The sequence below is a fragment of the Cygnus atratus genome, chromosome 19 (assembly GCF_013377495.2).
Source record: "Cygnus atratus isolate AKBS03 ecotype Queensland, Australia chromosome 19, CAtr_DNAZoo_HiC_assembly, whole genome shotgun sequence".
Lineage (NCBI taxonomy): Eukaryota > Metazoa > Chordata > Aves > Anseriformes > Anatidae > Cygnus > Cygnus atratus.
Window position 1 is genome coordinate 9,669,734 of NC_066380.1, and position 22,096 is coordinate 9,691,829.

The window sequence follows — 22,096 nt, forward strand, 5'->3', positions numbered from 1 at the left end:
ATTTCTAGCTATGAACCAGTGACTGTTCATGTATGTGACTTTATTCATTCCTGCAGTCTTTCAGACAACAAAGAGAGAACATTCAAGCTTTTTTTTTTTTCTCTTTCTGATATTTAGGAGGAGGCATTTGCTCTTGAATCCTCCAAATAGAGATCATCAAACAGTATTTAATATAAAATATGCACACATACCTCTCAGAATTACAAATCCAAAGTGAAATGTTAACACTTCACCTGGTGAAATCTATCCTAGGGACAGCTTAAAAAAAGAACCAACCTGCTAAAATATGGTTATTTACAGCAAGGCAAAAGATGAAACATTACAAAGGAAAAAACAAACTAAAAGAAGTACTTCGATCCATGGTTAAGTGATCAGCGCTGAAGTATTCAGTCAACCTACAGCCCTGTCAGTAACAGAGATGGCATAAAAAGGCTCACAGAGTACGATGGGATGGCTCCAGTTGAATAGACATATAACGACACTGAAGAACAGAAACCACATGATAAAGGTCCCAAATAATAAAATAACGCTTACGCGGCTATGGAAATGTTAGCTGCCGACATGGGGCTGACTTCTGCTACTTCCTTGGCCTTCTGCAGAGCGAGCTTTTGGTTGGTGGCTTCCTCCATCTCCTCCTCGTCCTGGTGCAGAAAATCGAGACAAATCAGAGCATGCATCACATAATGACAATAACCACAGCTCCCCGAGGTATGGGTGTTGTGTGACTGTGACTGCTGCGCTGTGAGGACAGCAGATATTCATTAAGGCAGAATTTCATAACTTCTTGCAAGGACCTCTGGGTATGGTTTTGCTGTCAGCAAAGAGATGAGAAACACAAGGTCTGCTCAAGTGCTTGGTGCATTTTTGCTGGGAATACATCTCCCTCACGAAGCTGTCTTACCTCTTTTGGGTCTCTTCTTATCCCCCAGCGTTCTGGCACAGCAGGGAGACACCTGAGCAGAGGTGTGACATTTCTGGGGTAAAGGCAGCCCCCCCTTTATCTCAGACTTGCACATGTAAAAACACTCAAAAGCCTACGTCCTACTGAAGTGCATGAGACAGACTCCTAAAGCCGTCATGACTTCTTGCCAACACGACTTGTCTGAAACAACAATCCCTATAAACACCAAAGGATTTGACTGGCCTTGCTCACACTGGTTTTATCCCAAGTATTTCCACTGATTTGAGTTGAATCACTGTGAACGTACAGGGTGAAAACAGAAAGGAGAAGACGTTGAAGTGTAGCTGGTAGAGTCAAGTGCAGATCAGAAAGCTGGTCACGTTCATGCTTTCTGCATACCCCTCAGATCTCATATTTGGATTTTAATTGGTATTGCGAGTTCCCTCAGAGTCGAACTGTGATTTACTTTCTCCTACGTGGTGTAATTACTAGAGAAATAACACTTAAAATCAGACTGTAACTGTAGGTTCTTTAGCAATTGGATGAGGACAAAAGACAAAACAGGATCCCGTTCAATTCCAATAGTCGTATGGGTTAAACTTCCTTTGAATTTTTCTAGCCAGTCAAATTAGATAGTAAAATCGGGGCAGGAGAAATACCAACACTGACAGCAATGTCAGCACCATCGTTCAGGGTGCTGAACCACATGCCAAGACAAGAGCAGGCACAGGCTCCTCTGTCAAACAGCCTGGGTCTGCATCTGCTCCTCAGAGGTAACACTGTGAAACAGTTACGTTTAAAATAATGAATGCGGACAGTAAGACATCTAACTTTGAAAAAGGAAGGCACAGAGATTTACCCATCCTGAATGCCATATGCATGATTCCTTGCTCTGACTTTGGTGTTATTTGCTTAAACTGAACTGATTTTGAAATTGTTTTCTTTTTCTCTTTTAGGAGGAAAGATAAATTATAGGAAATTTATCAAAAAATCTGTTACTGTTAAGATTTCATATTTTTAAAATTTTCCCCTTTCCAAATATTAGCAAATCTATTACAAAAAAAAAAAAAAACTTAACGTAGTGAATAAAGAATGAGGCCACAAAAAAGCCTTGCTGAACCATTATACAAAGTCAGCAGTCAATATTTCTCAACAGCCAACTTCCAGTAAATTTATCAGCGGTTGGGATGCTACCTGTAAATCTAGGGTATCTGAGGACATACATCTTTCAAGAAATAAATTCCCAATGAGGCATCTTTGGGGGTTTTCTTTTAACTCAGCAGGTATCTTCAAGCCGTTCCTTCTCTTGAGGGCTCTCCAGGACTTTTAATTTTTCTTTCTGTGCACCTCAAGCACCGGGTGCAGATTTGAGCATCTTTTTTAAAGTTCTAGCTTCTACTCCGTTCTCCCCAGTGCATCCGAAATGCAATGGAAACATTCATTGTCATAAACGCAGCCATCCCTAACTCAGAACAAGCACACTCTTTAGCAGATGACTGCTTAATAATATTTCTGCAGCTCCTTCCACCCAGAGATTTGCGATCCCTCTACAAATACTAATTAATTCTCTGCCTGGTACGTGCCCTGCGATGTCTCACGGGGGCAGAGGCTCATCCTACTCTGCTTGAAGCTGGCAGGGGCGATGGTGCACGACTGAGGCAAGCTCTGAGCTGCGACGGTGACTTCAGTGCCACCTCTGGGAGCTCCATCATCACTGTCATGGATGAAGGCGCTGCCTATAAGGACAACTCCCTCTTACATTTCCTTTCCGTTTTCTAGAGCTCTAGATCTTCACTGAAACCACAGTTTATCACATGGCAAAGCTTGTCTTCAGAGCTAACCGTAATTATGTGCATAGTTAACACTGTTCTTCATTAAACTCCCCCAATTAAAGACCTCTCCATTGGGATGGAGGAGGAGTACCCATGGCTGCTATTCCTCTGATTTCTGAGGAATTCTGGACTAATTTTATACAAAATTCACACATCCCTCCTACTGCATGCTTTTATATGGCTTTCTCGGAGATCGCTGGCAGGGTGCAGAGATCAGAGAACACGCTTGGAGCTGGAAGACGTTTAGGAAAGCCGAGGGCTGCCCTGCTCACCCACCCACGGCAGCTTTCCACGCCAGTTCAGCCAGGATGAAGAACAGCATGCCGTGTCACCAAAGAGGAGATACTGGAAGCAAATCTGGGGGCAATTTCAGATTCTACTCTGAATAAGCAAACAGGAAGAAAGATCTGCCAGTAGATGGAAATAAAGAGAGGGCAACCCAAAAGATTCATGATAGGTTTGAGAAATGTCTAGAAACAACACTGGGAGAGCTCAAGCAAGGGAAAGTCAGAGCCAGCATGGAAAGAGGAAGAGAAGACCTGGGGATGGAGGGGCAGAGGCTGGAGAAGATTCTTTATATAGTCAAAGCAAAGAAGGTGGTTATTATTTTTTCCCCTTAAATGAGTCATTCCAAAGTACTGGTGAGTTTTGTAACAGCCATCAGACGATCAAGCTGGTTAAATATAGCCACAGCTCCAATGCTCCCTGGTACAGGTCACAGGGCCTAGCTAAGGCTACCAAGTAAATGTTCAAATGCCACGATAAATGAAGTCCAAATACACATCCAGAACTGGAACTGTTGGTCGAAATGTTTCAGTCCTGAAGATTAGCTGGGAAGCTTTCTATCCTTCCAAAATAGAGGCAGTTGCAAACCACTTATGGCTTTCCCACACTACATGCAGCAAAGATCTTGATTAGTTTTACAGTGTAAATGTCAAGAAAGTCTCCTAAGATCAACTGACTCTCGAGTAACTTAATTATACCTCCAGGCCATTTTTGGTTTTGCATGATCATATTTACTTAGCCATAAATCCCTCATTCTCCAGGTATGCTATACAATTGAATTATTTTTTTTTTATCTTTTTCTTCTTTTGAAATCCCCACAAAATTTTGGGGATCATAAATAAAATTAAAGCAAAAAAAAGTTTCTCAAGAAGCGTTATGATTTTGCAATGTTGCTGAATTCATTAATATTTAATTATATTTTGTAAACATCAACAAAGTTAGGTTACTAGCTGTTCCAGTCAGCTGCTGAAATATTCAGAAGGGAGCACTAAAAAGATTAAGAAAGGAATAGGATTAGTTTCATTACCCAAGAACTGTGCAGGGCCTGATCCTCTCTCAGCACATGCCAGGGATGCCAGTAAGTCTCCTAAAGGGGCTGGGAAGATGCACACCTCTGGGCTCAGCCCTGAGCTGCATTATAGCAGAGCAGGGAGGCAGAACAGGGTCTCACAGACATAGGAACATTCGTTATCCATGCTTCTTGCATGGCCTGCATCAGCTCTCAGGAAACAAGGCTCCGGCTAAAGCTAGGAGCTGAAGCCAGTAACGTGGCAGAAAGGAGAGCTGGTAAAGACAAGCTCAGCCACAAGAGACACGGATTTTAGCTGCGAAGAGTTGGCTGCTTCCATCCTCAGCAGCTGGAGTGGGATAGGGAATGCCTTGAAATCTCTGGGTGTCCCTGGACTGCAGTGCTGCATCCCGTACCCATGCACTACTGAACCTTTCTACGGTTCTAAAAAGAGGAAGCATCCCTGCCAGCTGCTGCATAAACACAGTGATCCTCTTACCTGATAGGGAGCACACAAGCTGAAGTTCGTAAAATATAACTGCTAAGGTGGATGCAGTGCTTTTGGAGCCAGCAAGTCTTTGACTTATGGCCATGGGAGCAGCACAGCAATGGGGTGTGCGTATCCACATCCACTTGGTGAGAGCAAGCAAAAAATGTGCAAAGAAAATCTAATGCTGCCTCATAAACATGACTGAGCGTGCTAAAATGAGAAATCAAAAGTGTGCAATAATATGAACACAAATGGCAGTATTTGGACTCCTTCCTGCACAATACAGAGGCTATACATTATTTTTTTTTTGTCTGTAGGGAATGCTTCAATATAAATCCAAGCACACAGAGAAGCTACAGCAGTATCATTTCCAGCTCTTGCCAGGACCTGGCTTCCTGCCTGTGCCTGGGCTGCTGCCTCAGATTGCTCTTGCACCTGGTGAGAAGCAGGAAGGTTTTAACATCTTGACTTAAAAGTCACTGTAGCCTCTTCAAGTTGTTTTCCACAGAGTTGTTTGGAGAACGTTAATTCTTTGATTCATTCCCAAATTCAACGAGGTAAGAAACACTAACATGAGACAGCAAAAGCAGCAGTACAACACCTGTAACTCCCCAGGCCTGAACTTCAGATAAGTCAGCCAACACCCATTACTTGTTCCGCCTCTGCTCTTGAAAACAGCAAAAGCTACAAAAGCCTGTGCACTTCCACGCGGCAGCAACATGAGCAACGCCTGCTGCCCACCCTTGGGTGGAAAGAAGCCAAAGAACACGAAGCAGTTCACAGAAACAAGCCTCCATAACTAAACAAAACCAAATGAGAGTAGACCTCCAGGTCCTTACCAGGAGTCTCAGCAGCATAAACTAGTACACAGAGGTACAGCATGGAAGGAAATCCCTGTCTCAAAGTGTCTGTAATGTGTGCTGTGGATCCAGCAGCTATGGTCTAAGTTTGAAGAACCAGAAGCCTCAAACTTACCTTGGTCAGCTCTTGGGCATTTGCCAGATTGTCCACGGCGATAGCCAAGAAGACGTTCAGGAGCGTATCTGTTGGGGAGCAGCTAAGGAAAATTCTTCACATAGCAAATACAGCAAATGGTTCCTCTTCTGCTACCACTACCCTTCTTTCCCCATTCCAGCCATGGTATATTATGGATAAACCCCTCACACTGCTGCTTTGTCGTTGTCATTCCCAACTCACCCACTTCTGCTGGGACCAGCTGAGGAGCACAGCAGGTGTTGGACACCTGCCTGTCTTCACCAGCACACGTGTCCTGGTGGGGATACACTCACACCCACAGGATTTCACCTTCATTTCTCCCTTTTGCTTAGCAGGATGACTGGCAGCTCCTGGAAATGGCTCATTTTAAAGACAACACAAAGGCACTGGGTATTACAAAAAAGTTAGGCTGAGGTCAGTGCTGTGCTACATGCCAGTGGGGGGGAAACGCTCATGACTTATCACACCGGAGTCAATATGACAATTAGAGCACCACAAACATCCTCTGTCCTGAAAGCTGCGGTGTCCCGCAGTGTACAGCTACAGCCGAGCCCGTCAGCAGGACACCCAGCCTGAGCTAACGAGCTCTGCTGGCACACGGGCCCTTAGTCCAGCCACTGCACACAGCCCACCTAAACCACTGCCAGTGCCCACACCAGCCAGGCTTTCTCAGATATAATGCAGTGCTCCACAAAGACATCACATTTCCCCATGGTTATTAACTCATTGTTCTCACTCTTCCTCTTAATGATTTCAGCTATTACTTGGCCCTTCATATATTTTATTGTTGTTGTTCCAGTTAGGTGTCTGCAAAACAGCCACAAAGTAATCATAAATCAGACACCTCTGCATGTGAAAGGAGAGCAAGCAAAGCAAAACCAAGCCAAAACTAATGCCCAAGAAGCAAATGCATTTTGCTCTCGTACATTGCCTGGTGACAGGACAGTCACTCACCCCGGCTGTGCAAAGCTATAACTGCTGCTCTGAACACGAGTGTACATGGCAATGAAGTTGATCTCGTGTATTTACCCTCTGGAGATTCACAAAGGCCTGAATAGCAATGTGATGCTGTTGCATTGTGTTGTCCTTACCTGAGCCAAATGTGAGTCTGGGACTCCAACTGCAGGAGCTGTAGGCAGATAACTGACCCAACATAAAATAACTGGACGTGGTCCTGCTTTCGTCTGTGAGTTGGAAACGATGCAGAAAGCCACGCTGCAGGTGGGGCAGGAGCCAAATGCAAGGGCTGAGTGCTGGAGGGAGCAAGATGAGCTCCCAGGGTGCCGGCAGACCCACATAGATTTCGGGAAACCTTCACCTCAGCACCCCCCGGCTGCTTTCCATTTCTCAGCAAGACTGCCTGGAGGAAGCACCTGAGGTTTCTCTTCAAACAGAGGAGCCAGGAGTGGTGCAAGGCTGATCCAGCTGTGAGCTGGTGGTGCTGGGTGTCTGTGCCCAGAGGGAGTGCGCCCAGCAGCCCTCGTGCCCCGGCAGCCCTGCTACCTGCAGACCCTGCTGGCTGGGGAGACATCACCCCACGCTGGCAGGGCTTCAGGAGACATCTCCCAGGGCAGCTGGGAACCAAAGCTGGCCCAAACAACCAGCTCAAGGCTTTGCTTTCCTCCTCAAGAGCGTTCTCCAAACTTAATTCAGCCAAGACTTCAGAACCAGACATTCAGGCCTCTTATTCCCATTGGGATGAGTGTCTCCAGAGCCTAAATACCCATCAGAAAACAGATCCTCTGCCTGCGACAGTGGAAGCAGGAGCTGTATTTAATCTTCTAGGATGCGTCTGCATCCTGCAGGGGACGGGACACAGAATCCAGAGGTTTCTCCAGGCAAAGGCCGGGTTCTCTCCATGTCAAATAACAGAGGATAGAGGTTTTTATTGTGTGAAGATGATTCCCTGGGGGCGTCAAGAGGTTTGAAATGTGGTGCCCATCTATTGCCGCTTCCTCTGTTCAAGCAGGACAGCAAGGAGTATGGGGCGGGACCACCTTGATCCTGCTGAGCCCAGTGAATAAAGAAGCAGAAGAAGGGAAAGATGATACTGAAATGTCCCTGCGTCCCTTCACCTTGGAAGTGAAGCATCCAACTCTTGCTCGGGGGGAACAAATATAACAGTAATAAAATTGTCTTGCTACCTCTGCTTCCTACACACATGTGCTGAAATTGTCTTGTGTAACGTAATCAACTACTGGAAATATAATTACTTTTTAAAAACAAACAAACACAACAGTTCGGGCTGTTTTGATTCATCTCCTAGCAGATGCATTCTGGTGGAATTGAGTGTTTCTGCCCCCAAAGAAGGTCCCTCAGCCCTTTTTGTAGAGCTTGGGGACTCCCAGACACCAGCTGAAATCCATCTTCTGGGCCAGGCTGTACACCACAGCCAGACCCACGGACCACCCTGGCCAGCTGAGCCGATGCTGGTGCTGAGAACGGCTCTTCCATGCTGGAGGAAAGTGCAAAAGGCAGCCAGAGGCCAGGGCTGGGAAGGGTGGCTAGCTCCAAGCATTTGCTGCTTTTCATTTCAGGCTTTTCTGTAGATTTTTGGATTTTTTTTTTCCTCCTTTTCCCCCTCAACAGATGCATCAATTTACTAATTTACCGGATAACAATGAATACAGGCATGGTGTAATTTCCTAGAAAATGAGCCAAATCCTGCTGTCACTCTTAATCATACTACTTTCATTAAACCATTTAAGACAGAGAGGTCTGGCTCCACATGGGCTCTCTGCAACTGGAAATGCAACGTGAGAGAATTCTGACTTTTAAAAACAGTTTCTGGATCATTTCCTTGCAATGTGCCTTGAAAATATTAACCGATTCAAAAAAGCAACTGAGCTGCAGCAAAAGCAAGGGTAACCAGCACCCTCCCATGCTCCTTCATGACCTGGAACAATTATAGTGCCCCAAGCAGCTCTGGGAGAGGAAAGGAGTCCTTTGTGTTTAAAAAGAACAGGTTTTGCAAGCTGACCCCAGATCACTAAAGCTGATTCTCTAACAGAGATTTGATCCAATCCTCCTAAACTCTTAAAAATAAACTCACGACATGCCAATGTTCAAAAACTGAAAATAAAACCACTCCCAGCAGAAGAACCGGAGTGCCTTAGATGGGTCTTAGACTGATTTCAACATCAGCCAGAAAATAAAAACCAAAAGGCCCACATAAGAAATTCAGTCACAGTCTGAATTCTGCATGGGAAGGACTGGAGGCAAATCCATGCTGGGCAAATAAAAAAGACCCAGTGCATAAAAAAATAGCAAATTCTTATCACTTTTGGTGGAGAGTTCTGCAAGGCAAAGAGGGGAGAGCTTTGTGAAAGGGAGACTGACGGTAACATTCAAGTCCCAAGTTAGAGCAAAAAAGAATTTTACATTAAGCTAATCAATAATTAATCTAATCAGCAGCCCAGCCGGTGCAGGCTGCTCTGCACAGGGTGTCCAGGTGCCTGCCAGGCTCGGGGGCTCTCCGTGGGAAGGGGAACCTGCGGCTCCCCCCGTGCCTTGCCCTGCGCTGCAGCATCGCTGACATTAATGACTATTTTACTTCCCGCAGAAATGCGGGACTGTTATTTTCTGGCAAACTGAACTTTATTTTCAGACCTTCCTGGTTATGTTTTGACAGTTACGAATAACTTAAGTCCCTGGTAAGTCACACAGTTCAGCTTTCCCTCCGAGATAAATGACTGCCTGCTGCTTGCTCTCAGCATCAAAACCATAACTACTGAAAAGCAGGGTAGCACTGACCTTACCGAAACCCTGCTTGAAACATCAGCATGAGCATTAGTGGGCTTCTTGCGGCAGCTCCTGCAGTAAACACAAGGAAAAGATTTAACCCCTTGTCCTCTGTTGTCCTGCTCATGATGCTTAAAGGCAAACAGGGCCCGTGTGATACAGAGAGATCATCCAAACCACGGAAACCTTCAACAGACAAAATCTTGGCCAGATCTCCAGGTCTCCTACAGGGTTGCAAATCTCCACAGAAATTAATAGATAGGCTTCGTGTTTAAGACTCTGATCACTAGAAGGTGGTGAAAGAAGCCTTCTAGGATCAGTTTGCCCATCTCTGTTCTTTGTGTTCACAACAACCCAGTGGCTGCAGCAAACTCATCTCCACCTGCGGGGTTCGGAGGGGATTAAAGTCTCACACTTGACCTGTAAGCATCGCTTCCTCGATAAATGCACAAACAGTGCAGCGAGGAGTGCTCTGGCAGTGCTTGAGGTGTGCCACCAACGTGCGGCCATGGACAAAGGGGACGGGAAAGGCACCGGAGATGTCCCAGGGATGGCAATGCCGGCAGCAGGCAGCATAAGGGAAAGCAACACACCGGAGCTCTGCCAGCAGGATATCTAGGGGGAAACGTGGGCAAGTTTTCAGCCCAGAGCTGTGCCACGGCAAGCAGAGGCAAAGACCAAATTCATGGCAGTCGCGAGATGCGAGGCAGGTCCTTATTCCAGCCACGTGAACTTCCCCTGCTCTCTCTCCTTTCATGGAAACACAGGGAAGAAGCCCCTCTTTTAACTAAAGGGGCAAGAAGGGAATTTATATCCTGTTCTTCAAAAACGCTGCATCTTTGCTGCTCTAAGGTTAGAAGTCTTTCTCTCTCTCTGAGCCTTGCTGTCAAGCCTGATTATGGCTTAATCTCATTTCCAAATGCCAAGCCCCGAGGACTGAGAGCTCCCCCTCCCTCCCAGCTCTCCACTGACCCAGTTTTCAGACACCTCGTGTTTCTGGAAGGAGCACGCTGAGGCTGGTGTCTGAGCGGAGCTGCCGGGCCAGCCCACGTGTCCCGGCTGCTGCTGTTCCGACAGCGCACGTTAATGGGGAAAATCCCACAGACACCCCTGTGGGACAGGCATGGCTCGCACACACTCTGCTCTGCTGCTCCCTGTCACGGCTCCTCATGCCAACGGGGAGATTCCACGCAAAGCAAAGGGCTGGAGCCCTGTCTCCCAATCCAGAGGCTCTGATGTCCCATGCCATCTTATCTTGACCCCCTGTTGTAGAGATCTACATCTATAACAACTGCTTCTTTAGCATGGGTATGGCGCCCTGCATACCTTTCCCTTTCTGCTAGGTACCCAGCCAATGTTGCCAGCCCTAGCAGGACTCCTAGGGAAAGACAAAAGCTGGAACAGTAACTGGCAGGAAGGTTCACAGTGCTGGGACACCCTACAGAGAGCTCTCCAGCAGAACTGCAGCACTCAGCATTATTATCCCGGAACAAATAAAGCAGCCACACTGCCTCATATACGCAACAGTTTTCAAGTTTTGTTTTTAAGGATGCTGTTTGCCATCACACAGCTTATCGCTGCAGCCAGCAAACTTCTTGTGCCAACAAATTTGTACCTTGCTAATGTGAGCAACGCTACACAACACCAGCCCATCAGCAGTCTCCATCATGAAGCAAAGAGAGCCACCACAAATTCTGAGCTCTACTGGCTCTCCAATCCCACACAGTCATTAATGTGAGAATCTCTGCTCGGTTCTGTGCAAAACACAGCCTCCCTCTCCAAATCCTTGCTCTGTGTGACTGCTACTTTTGGCAGACTCCTCGAGACACTTCTGGAGGACACAGGCTTCCCAGTGCCCTCAGCAGATTTTCAGGACAAAGCAGAACAAGACATCTTAATAGATCTCATCTGTCTGGTCCTGAAAGATGACCAAATACTCCCAGAGCCCCAAATTCAGGACCTGGACTCGTGGTTTAAGCATTATGCGGAGACAAGACATGTTCAAGCACTTAGAATAGCATAGCTGGTTAATCTGTTGTGTAGACAAAGGCGCCAAGACACTGGAGCCTGATTTACGTGATAAACCAACCTCAATTCTTTCTCCCACTGATCTAGTATCCATAAAGATATTCAAGGTACAGAAGTCCTGCTCTGACTCAACTTAATTATTTTTCCCACAACATAAATTAACTCACAATAGAACTTTCTTAATCTAAACCATGAAAAATAAAATGGACAAAGACTGTGCTCACATTGCCATCAGAAAAGTGATGCCAACACGGACAACTTACCTACAACTCTTAGCCCAGGTGCTGTAAGGAGCAAAGCCATAAAAATAATCCGGTTTTAAAAAGTGCTTGTGCACACACACAGGTGTGTGTGCGTGTGAAAGGAATAATGTAAACTAAATTAGATTTTTCTAGTACCCCTGGAAGGGTGCGTGGCACTGTGCCACTAACACAAGGCAGCATGCAAGGATACAGTTACCAAACAACGTCAGGACGATGAAGTAAATGGAGGAGAACATCCCCGAGTGGACACCACCCTGCGACTCTATGCCGTGGTACATCACCGCGTTCCAGTCTTCCCCCGTCAGGATCTGTGCAGAGAAATTTGAGAGGGAAGAAGGGGTGACACAGAGGGAAGACAGAGCAGAGACGGTCAGAGGCGCTGTGCAATTTGACGCAACCCAGGACCGGTCTCCCGAGGGGAATGGACCAGCACGTTGGTGCGGCAGGCTGCGGGACAGCAGCCTCCCAGCCTGCATGGTCTCACCCCAGACTGGATGCACCTTTCTCCTCTGGGCTAAAGAGGAGAGAGGGACTTCAGAACTGCTGCTGGGGGAGGACGGGTGCACCAGTTCCAGCTCTGTTACGTGCCTGCTTCACACCTCTGCCACCAGCCTCCATGCATGAGGCAGTGGAAGCCACATGCCAATGCTTCCCCCCCAGCAAAACTTCTGACCCCTCTCTGTTAAGTCATGCGGAGATGCCAGGGTTCAGCACTGCCCAGGCACCAAGTAAAACCCTGCCTCCAAAGCCCAGTGCCCTGAGTGGGATCTCCACCAGCTTCAACTCCTTTCATTCGCTTCATACAGGAAGGGTTTGCTCAGTCATCGCCCCAACACACACACTTTATATACACTTTTTAGTGACCCACATAACAGGACAAGCACCTGCAAACCCCTTCCACTACTCCCTGACCCCCCAGTGCTGCAGACAGCCTTGTTGCAGCTGAGCCTGACTCAGCATGTCAGCCCCCGGGCAGCAAAACCACCGCAAGGCTTGCCCAGGCTTTGCACCACTACAGTTCTTCTCCAGGCTTCCTGCTTCCCGAAGCCACAAGGAAGCTCAGCCACCAATCTCATAAAAACCTAAGCAGAAGCAATACCCAAATGTGAGTGAGGACAAGGGAGGGTTGCTTCAAGGGGACTCTGCTCCTCCTGCGTCCTTGTGCACGAGCACGACTGCAGCCCAGCCCGCAGAGCTGTCCTGGCTGCAGGCTGGGATGCTGACCTGGGGCTTATTAGCAAACACATGAGTAACAGAAAAACTAACCTTAATAAGCGGAAGTACCTAAGTCTAAAATAAGCCTTGTCACTCTAGATGACAATTTTGCACCAGTCTGAACTGCCTGCCATTGCTGTTCTTCACCAATGACTGTAACACGGCAACATTTTCAGCAGATCAATCCTTCATCTGCCCACCGGGGCCAGGTCTAACAATAGTTACCTTCAGTACATTAAAAATGCCCACTGGAATTCAGAGCTCAAATGCCCAAATAGGAAGCAGAAGTAGTATGGAAAAAAAGAAAAACAAACCAAAAAAAAACCACCAACATACTAATCAATCCCAAGTGCGTACAGTACTCTAGAAATAATTGCAAATTCCAGACTAACCATCAGCTGCTGATAGGGAGAAAATTTCTTGCTGCAGGGTTGGTGCTGATGACAGCATTAAAGCAAGAGCAAGGAGAGACACAAGGCTACACAGTACATATGCAACCTTGTTTCTTAAATGCAGAGTCTGGTCTCAGATAATTCAGTGCAAGCCCAGAGCAGCCCACACCGCTGGAGTTATGCTGAGTTTACACCAGTGAATACGAATCAGGCAACTGGGCTTTCAGCTCTGGCACTCAACTACACAAAACTGTCTTCACAAACTTCTGCTCACCTCATTTCCGTGAATTCACAACTGTCCCTGCTTTCTAGAAATAATCATAAAGTGATTCCTGTTCATGCAGACATTCACAGAAAAGGAATTGGTGGGAGCACTTCTGTGCCCTGCATAAGGCCAGGGGTCACAGGTGTCACAAATTACAGGCTGCACCTGAACCCAGCAGGACTTGGATTTCAAAACCCCAACCAGGTTATTTTGAAAGTGGAACGAAATCTTAAAGAATAAAAAAATGTTTGTTTTATGGAATTGTTGCAGAGATATAATTGGTCTAAACTCACCGGACATCCTGTGCAGAGCTGAGGATGCTCTGAGGCCCCGCTGGGAAGATGGGGACACTGACCCGGTGTCCTTCCCCAAATTTACACCGTCGCCCTCCACAATTATTTAGGCAATTAGGCAGCAGCCCTCAAAGCGCGTAGCACATGAAGTTAACAAAGGTCTTTCTGGTTTATAAAGTCTGTGTTTACGGATGCAGTAAGAACGGCTTGCTTCAGGAGAGGGGACAGCAGTGCAAAGGGGCAAGCGATAAGGACTTCGGTGTACAGGGAAGACCAAAGATTTTGGATTTTCCTGAGCCCCAAGCTGCTTTTGGCTGTCCCTAACAAACACTTAGTCCAGTGCAGCACAGCTTTTAGCAGTTAGGCTTGACTGAGGAGCTGTTGGACGATGGAATAAAAAATGCTTTTAAGATCTGCTGTGAAATCCTAATGGACTAATGAACACGCAAGAGTGGAAGACACTCAGCTGCTGGGGATCAGCACAACACCATTTCAAAGGGCTGTCCTGAAAGGGAGATGCTTTCCTGAAGGACCTGAATAAATGCCAAATCACTTAACTCAGTATCACATCTCACAGTGGGGTCAGCAGGGACAGCTGGGGCACCAAACCCTGCTCTTCCCAGACCTCAGCAAGGGCTGAGGTCCGGTCGCATCCTGCCACCGCGACTCCTCACCTCCCCCAGCAGCCACCAGGGCTCTGCTTCCCTTCCTCGCAGCCGGCAGCGTGCAGTTATTTAAGCAGCAGCTCTCCAGGAGCAGAGCACGTATGGTTAATAGAGGTCTTGCTGCTTTATAGAGTCTCCGTGTTTATGGATGTTGTAAACACTTGCAGCTCAATGACTGCTGCAACAGGGAGATGTAGCTATTTATTTTTCATGCCTGTATATATGAATATATATACAGTTTGTATTTTGTATACACACAGTTGGGCATTCAGCTCATAATATCTTACTCAGGGGCCAAGAGCTGGAGAAAAATGTGTGATGCTCTTAAAGGGAGTTTAGGGATAGCAGGACTTGGTTGCACCAAATACTAAGTCCAGTGAGCTGCCAGGTGGACACAGCATGTCCTGGGAGTCCCATGACAGAGGACTGTGACCCAGCTGGGTGTGCTCACACAGACAGGGTTAAGTCAGGCTGCGGTACCTGCTGCTGTGGTTTGGTTTTATTGGATGCTGGGGGCACCGGCCCGATTCGGAGGCAGTCAGCTGGGGCTGAGCCCCTGACAAGTTGCTCACATGTGGAGCCATTCCCCAGCCACCACCTCCAACCGATCCCCAGGTGCCCCCAGCCCACCATCTCTCTCTCTGTCTCCCCCAGGTTATAGCAGAGGGGTCGGTGCCCCAGCCCCCCCGTCCCAGTTATTCTTCCCTATTCCCAGTTAACAAAGAGATCACCACCGCCTCCAGCTGGGTGACAGCGTGCCCCGTGGAGCACAAAGTCACACACCAACATGTTGATGTTTGGACTTGAAGATCTTGAAGGTCTTTTCCAACCTCATTCTATGATTCCGTGTTCAACCTCATGCAGACCTGAGCTGGAGAAAGAAACCAGGAGAGGAGCAGGCTGTGCCTTAGGGAGATCTTCCAAATCCATCTTAAAGCCTCAGCAAAGGGGTGAGAGATGGATAGGCTGTATCTGGCCTTATTATATTTGTTCACTGCATCAAATGTGTTCACTGGATGCTGCTGCTCTGCTTCATTAGAGCAGCAACCGAATGAGCCTGCTGGCTGGCTGAGGTTAGAGGAGGGTCCAAAGCCTCTACTGAAGAAATGTTAACGTGATACTTGCAATTCAGGGGTGGAGGGGGATGGACCAGGAGGAGAGGTTATTGAAATATCTCTGTGAGATTGCTGAGAGTTAAGTGAGTGCTGAAGGTTTTGCTGGTTTTAATTCATAGCTCTGATGTTCTTCACAAATGACATAAAGCCAGCAGTATTCTCCTTCATCCCACAGCCACCACATTACAGGGGCATTCATCTTGGGAACAGAAAGGAAATATTTCAGCTAAGACTCTCAAGAGACAGCTATAGTCCCAAACCAAAATAGCAATGAAATCTCCAGATGCTCATATCCGGAGCCTGACTCTGTGGCAATACCTTTACATTTCTGTAAGCCCCTTTTTTGATGAGCACTAAAATAGTATGAAAATATTAATCTACCCATGATTTGCAATATCCTGCAAGGTAAGTACTACAAAACCTGTTTCACATCTGGAGAACAACAATACCCACATGAAGCTGCTTGTGCAGAGGTCACAGGACACATTTTCTTTTAGACTCTTTTTTAATCCGAAAACTGTCATCCAATCTTTTTTTTTCCTTTTTTTTTTGGAACACGAAATACATACTCCTGGATCCATACTCCTTGCAGAGCTAGGTCGGGGTGAAGTTTGAGCTCAAGCTTACATCAACAATTTGTGTAGGACAACACCCAAAAAGCCAGAGGGTGCTCCATGGACTGGTTACCTGCACATTGAGCAGGGTTGTGCACCCCCAGCTCTCTGCTGAAACACCTGAAGTGAACGCTTAAAAACGGCATGCAGGCAAGTGCTGCAACATGAGGCTTTAAATCTGCGCATTGCATCTCCCAGAGCTGCTACTTCTTCCTGCCATCACACGAACTTGCCCAAGGCTGATGCCTCTTTATGTGCTCCCCCATTGATTGTAATTCTTATCCAGCATTATCTTATCTTGAGCTATTACAGTGCAAAATGCTACATTATTTCCTTACTGCCTGGAGCTAGCTCAGGCATCTCTCCTCATTAAATTACGGCAACTGCAGGAGAAAGTGGAACAGGTCAGCCCCACACTGGCTGGCTGATTTACGGCAGGATGATTTACACAGCCCGCCACATGCAGTGCTGCCACTGCAGCATGCACCCCCGGGGGCAGGGGCCTCAGGAAGGAGAAAGCATGGACACACACCATCCTTGAGCATGGAAATACCTATTTCAGTGAAATTTCTGACCTAGCAAAAACTCTTTTGTTCTACTTACCCTCAGTTCCATAGCACTGATCTTTAATGGCACATTGACTGCTCAGTGTAGCCGAGATACCTAAGAAGGAAGGACTTCTCCTTTCCTAAGTTCTGTGGACACCTCTCTGCTCACCATAAGCTGGAAGAGATGCCCAAGAATTTCTTTTCTAATGCTGACTCAGGACAAGGGATGGCCTTACCTGGAATACTGTGAGGATGGCGGCTGGGAAGGTATCAAAATTTGTGGTTGGTGTTTCGTCTTGAAAATTGAATCTAGAGAAAGTAATAAATAAAAACAAAAGCAGTAAGGGACGAGCAACTCTCCTGCAGTCCCGTAATGCCCTGTAACCTGAGTCACAGAGCAGCACTTGCTCCACCTGGAAATAACATCCCAATGAGTGCAGCAGAGAACATGGCATCACTGAGAACATGGTTAGCAGAAACATTAGCAGAAATTAAATTTGGATCCTGGAGAAAATTTTGATGCTTTGAAACTAATTGTGTCTACAGTTCAAATGAACAACCAAAAGCCCAATTTTGCAGAACAAGCCATTTCAAGAAGTTTTTGCCCACAAGTCTAAAAGTCAAAATTGAAAAACTGCCCCACTTATTGGGGCAGTTTTATTTAAAATTTGTAAAGATAAAATAAGAGTTGATTGAAAAAAACAACATTATTTCATTTTAAATTTTTATTTTGGAGTTTAAATGGTAATATTGTAATATTTCTTGTTGCAAAATTCACTACAACGGGCATTTCTTAGTGGAAAAAAAATCAGATTCAGCAAAACCGTTTTCAAGCAGAAAAATATTCCTGTTGAAAAGAAAATCCTGCCACTCTGGCTATTAAGGAAACAATTTGCTTTTCCCCTCAGCAGAAAAAGCGCTGCCTCTCCCAGTCCTATTTGAGAGATCTGGCTGAACCAGGGGATCATAGAATGGCATAGGAGCCTTGATGAAACCGTGAATTATGGTAACTAGAAGGAATTCAGCTCTAGGAAAAACATCAGAATGAAACCCATCTTCTATAAACCAGGGACCACTTCTCAGCAGCCTGGACAGCTATTGACCTATTGTCAATATTGTATTGAGCTATTGTACCCTCGATGTCAACCTTTCAAGCCCTACGGCCCCTCTCCCCTTGTGTATTCCAGGTGACTGCTCTCAGATTACCCCTGAAAGGACCATGATTAATTAGACTTACTGTCCTCCAAAGAGCTGCATCCCCAGCAGAGCAAACACCACGATGAAGAGGAACAGCAGAAAGAGCAAACTGATGATGGACTTCATGGAGTTCAGCAAGGAGACCACGAGATTCCTCAGGGAATTCCAGTATCTGTGGTGGAGACCAGAGCAGCCAAGAGAGAACATTAACGGGAGAAGAGCCTCTTTAGTTTAGAAACTGATAAGATCTATTATTTTATTAAAAAAAAAAAAAAGGAGAGAGAGAGAGAGGGAAGAGAAAGAATGAACAAAAGGAATAAAATAACAAGGAATGGCAGGGATTATTGACATCTTTAATCTCCTCTCATGGCCTATATGATTGAAAAGCACAGCTCAATGACAAAATCTCTTGTAGTATCCCAAGGGCCAAGATGGTCACCCTGGTGCATGTGTACCCGTGCAGAGAAGTTCTCTGCAGTGAAAGGGGTCGGTTTAGTTTCTCAGCAGCCCCTTTCCTGGCGTAGATTTCACCCTTTCTGTGTATGCTCCCCCGTCTTTCTCATCCCTCACTGCAGTCAGCAGGGGTGTGAAAAAATGGGATGTTTCAGTATCAGTGAGAGGCTGAACCTGGAGACAGTGAATCCTTGGCTTCACGAGGCATAAAGCAGGAATAAACATCATTTCTGCCAGGAAATGTCCCCTTCCAATTTATCAAATGCCCTGAGTATTCACAAGCAGACTTAAAACCTCACACGCTGATACACTTCTGTAGATGTTTAACACACACTCATGCACAGCAGATGCCTTCATTGTGGGGCAGTTCAGCTGTGCAGTTGAAGCATCCAGGACCAAGCAGCCACCTCTGAGGATGAAAACAAATCCAGGACATTAACTCTGACATGACAAGAGGGAACGGCTCAGCCTACATCACAGCCAATACAACCACACCACATCCTGCCATCTGCTGCAGCCCCTTTTTGCTTCTATCCCCCAACGTGCCCAGAGGTCGCTCCGGGCACACACACAGGCAGGCATGCTGCGTGATGGGGAGGGTGCCCAGAAATTGCCCCTTTCCTTGCTCTATTGCCCTACTTCCATTAGGAAAACTAATGAATCAGAAAATGCAGAACGAGCTATTAAGCAAAGGAGCTCTTCGACAACCTCCTTTTGGACAGTCAGGCACACGGAACAACAGGCTTGGAGCAGACAGAGCAAAACATGCAATTTCCTATTCTCAAAATTTTTTATTTCCTAATCTCAAAACCTAAAGGTTTTGAGACCGGGAATCTTTAAGGCAGGAATTTTTCCAAAAAACTCATTTTCCTCTTCTTCCTCTCCCCCGTGCAGCAGGGAGGAGTGAACCACCCCACAATGAGGATGGCAGAGGCAGGTCCACGCCAGGAGGAGCAGGATCACACACTCCTGATGCACCCATTCCAAGAAAAGTTATGTCCATAACACAGTGACAACAGGTTTCAGGGGGAAATTTTTGTCTCGTGGGGGAATATCTTCGATTTTAAGAGATGCAACCAAACCTCTCCTTGGAGAAGGTGGACGGGTTTGTTTGTCCCAAAGACTTTCCCCTGCTCGACACGGTGCCTTCAGGCAAAATCCACCACCAGCACCAGGCTGGCACCTTGCAGCTAACCCAGCTGGACACTGAATTCCTGGAGAGGCCCCAGCTTGTCTTGGAAGAGCTCAGCACCAAATCCCGCCTGATTACTGAGCACAGGATATAACAAGGGGCTGCACCTCTGCAGTTGCCAGTCCCCATTTGCTTCATTCATGACTAAGAGGAAAATACGTGAAACTGTCCTCTGTCTTCCTCTCTGAATTTTTCCCTCTTAGGCTGTGTCGACTCTGAGGGCATCCTGCTGTCACTTTTGGGACTGCTGTAATTTAACTTTTTAGCTATTACATCACTGCCAGCTGCAGTCACACAGATTTGGGCCATAGGAATCAAAAACTCTGATATAAATTCTTCAGAGCCGGGTGGACTGCTATTGTCTGCTACTAAACCCAGAGGCAGGGAGCCTCAGAGGAAAACAAAAATATGCGAAAGATACAGAAAATGGGCAAAAAAGAAAACTACTTAGGATCAGGATGTTTTCACAGTGAAGACCCCGATAAGAGCAGGTGGGCATCAGTCTGTGCCCGGTGCTGTGGCTTCAGTCGCTCCCTAAATTGTGCCCAGATCTGCTGGGGGAGCTGGGAGGGACCTGGTGACACAACATGTTTCTGTCATGCCAGGGGGGAAAAAACAAACAAACAAACAAACAAAAAAACCAACTCTTAATTAGTCTAAGGGAATTCTGCATTGGGGGGGACAGACGACAGTTCTTCCTTACTGCCCTGAGAAGGGGTTGAGCACCCAGCACACTTTGTGACTTGTTTTGTTAGGTTAAACCTCAGGCTTTGTCCCTTTCTTATACTGGCTAATAAACCTGAATAGTCAAAACTGGCAAAAAAATCCTTTAAACTTGCAAAAATGTCTTTTTTTTTTTTGTAAGCACAACATACAATCAGATACACCCAACCTCAGTAAGTAGCTCTGGATAAATTTTAACTGCAGACAATTAATTACTAGAAATTTGCTATAAAATGCAGAGTTTTCCATAAGATTTCCGTAACGTTACAGCAGAAGTAGATTAAGTGACATTTCTGGAGCAACATCCCACCCCTTTTGCTGGACATTTACAGAACTTCATCTTTCTTACTCCTACAGTGCCTCAAATGACACCTCACCATGCACAAATTGTTGATCTTCATGATAATTAGCAGATATAAAACAGAAAACACTACAGAGCTAACAAATACCACGCATGTGAATAGTTAGGAAAGTACTTAGCTTCTTCAAATTACTGTTTTGTTCAAATGTGACAAACTATGCTTTATGCATTTGGGTTACTGTTCTGGTGCTTGCTTGTTTGTTTTGTGGGATACATTTTTTTCTCCTCTTTATCTTTTTCTCTTTTAATTGAAGAGAGTGATGGAAAGAGGGGAGATGTGAGGAGATAATTCTGCAGCAGCAAACAACAGCAGGAGCACACAAATATTTCATCAAGTTCCACACTACAACATCAAAACCATGTGGAAATTGCTCTTGATGGCTTTACAAGGCGCATGGCAGCTATTTCCTAATGCCAGCAAACAGTAACACAGCACATAAGCATGAAAACACCTGAAAAGCTGGGGCAGCCCAACTCTAGCGAATGTTCAAATTCACAGACTCAATACAGAAAACCCTAGGCATTCCCAGACCAGGTAGAGCACAGACAGCAACACACTTCACATTTGTGTCAATGCTGTGGTTTGGTCATCAGCATTCCTTACCCAGCAGTAGCCAGAGTAATTCAGCTCACCAGATCTAAGTATTTAAGGAACTATCACCAGGTCAGCAGCAGATAAGTGGGAAGTTGGTAGAGTTTAGAAATTAAATAAACTTTTTTCTCCTTCCACAAGGAATGAGGGATCACCTACTGAGACCCTTGTTGTAAGCAAGCTTAAAGCCAAAGAAAAGCAGGATGCTCTCATGCAGCCGTGCCCCAAGGGTATAAAAGGGCTGAAAACTGTGTCAGAAAAACCTGTATGTACATGAGGCTGGGGAAAGGGCTGTTAAAAGTCCTCAGAGATGCAACTTCCTTGGAACTCACTAACTTCTGACTGCCAGAAACCCAAAGTGCCCAGCCAAGGGAAGGGCAATTCTGCTTCTGCAGTTTTCTTCCATTCCCACACCCACTAATGCCATTGCAGATGTAGGATGTTACGACTGACAGACCTTTGTGCTGCCAATTACAGGGTGTTATGTTGTTGTTGTTACTGTATTATCATTATTTTTATTATTAACACATGTGGAAAGCACTACTATTTTCTGTGGGGCTGGTGATACAGATCTCATATACTACTAAAAGTCTAATAGGAACAGAACAGGAGCTGGACTCACTTTGTGACTTTGAAAATCCTCAGCAGTCGAAGAGCTCTCAGTACGCTGATGCCAAATGAGGTACCAGGCTTCACCGCAGCCCAAATAACTTCAAAGATACTTCCCACGATGACCTGCAAGAGAAGTCCATTTTATAGAAGGCAAAGCATCTCCTGCATTCTTTGTGGTGCTGCTATAGAGGCCGAGAGCTGAAGAGTCAAAGCGTGTACTATGACGGCTTTCTTGCGGAAGCTTCAGTGCAATTTTGAAAAAAAAAAAAATCAACAAAAAAAAGCCTGGTTCTAACTTTCTGCAGTCCAATCTA

At 46.1% G+C, this 22,096-nt stretch overlaps 1 protein-coding gene across 1 annotated transcript in view; it reads right to left on the minus strand.

The window, feature by feature from the left end:
- Nucleotides 1–22,096, minus strand: part of LOC118257069 (voltage-dependent N-type calcium channel subunit alpha-1B-like) — a 282,260-nt gene that overhangs the window by 87,419 nt on the left and 172,745 nt on the right. The window contains exons 14-19 of the mRNA XM_050714494.1: nt 21,793–21,905; nt 17,890–18,021; nt 16,889–16,961; nt 11,736–11,853; nt 5,493–5,560; nt 535–641 (exon numbers count right to left, since the gene is read on the minus strand). Of these exons, the coding sequence (XP_050570451.1) occupies nt 535–641; nt 5,493–5,560; nt 11,736–11,853; nt 16,889–16,961; nt 17,890–18,021; nt 21,793–21,905 (611 nt within the window). The remainder of the gene's footprint in view (nt 1–534; nt 642–5,492; nt 5,561–11,735; nt 11,854–16,888; nt 16,962–17,889; nt 18,022–21,792; nt 21,906–22,096) is intronic.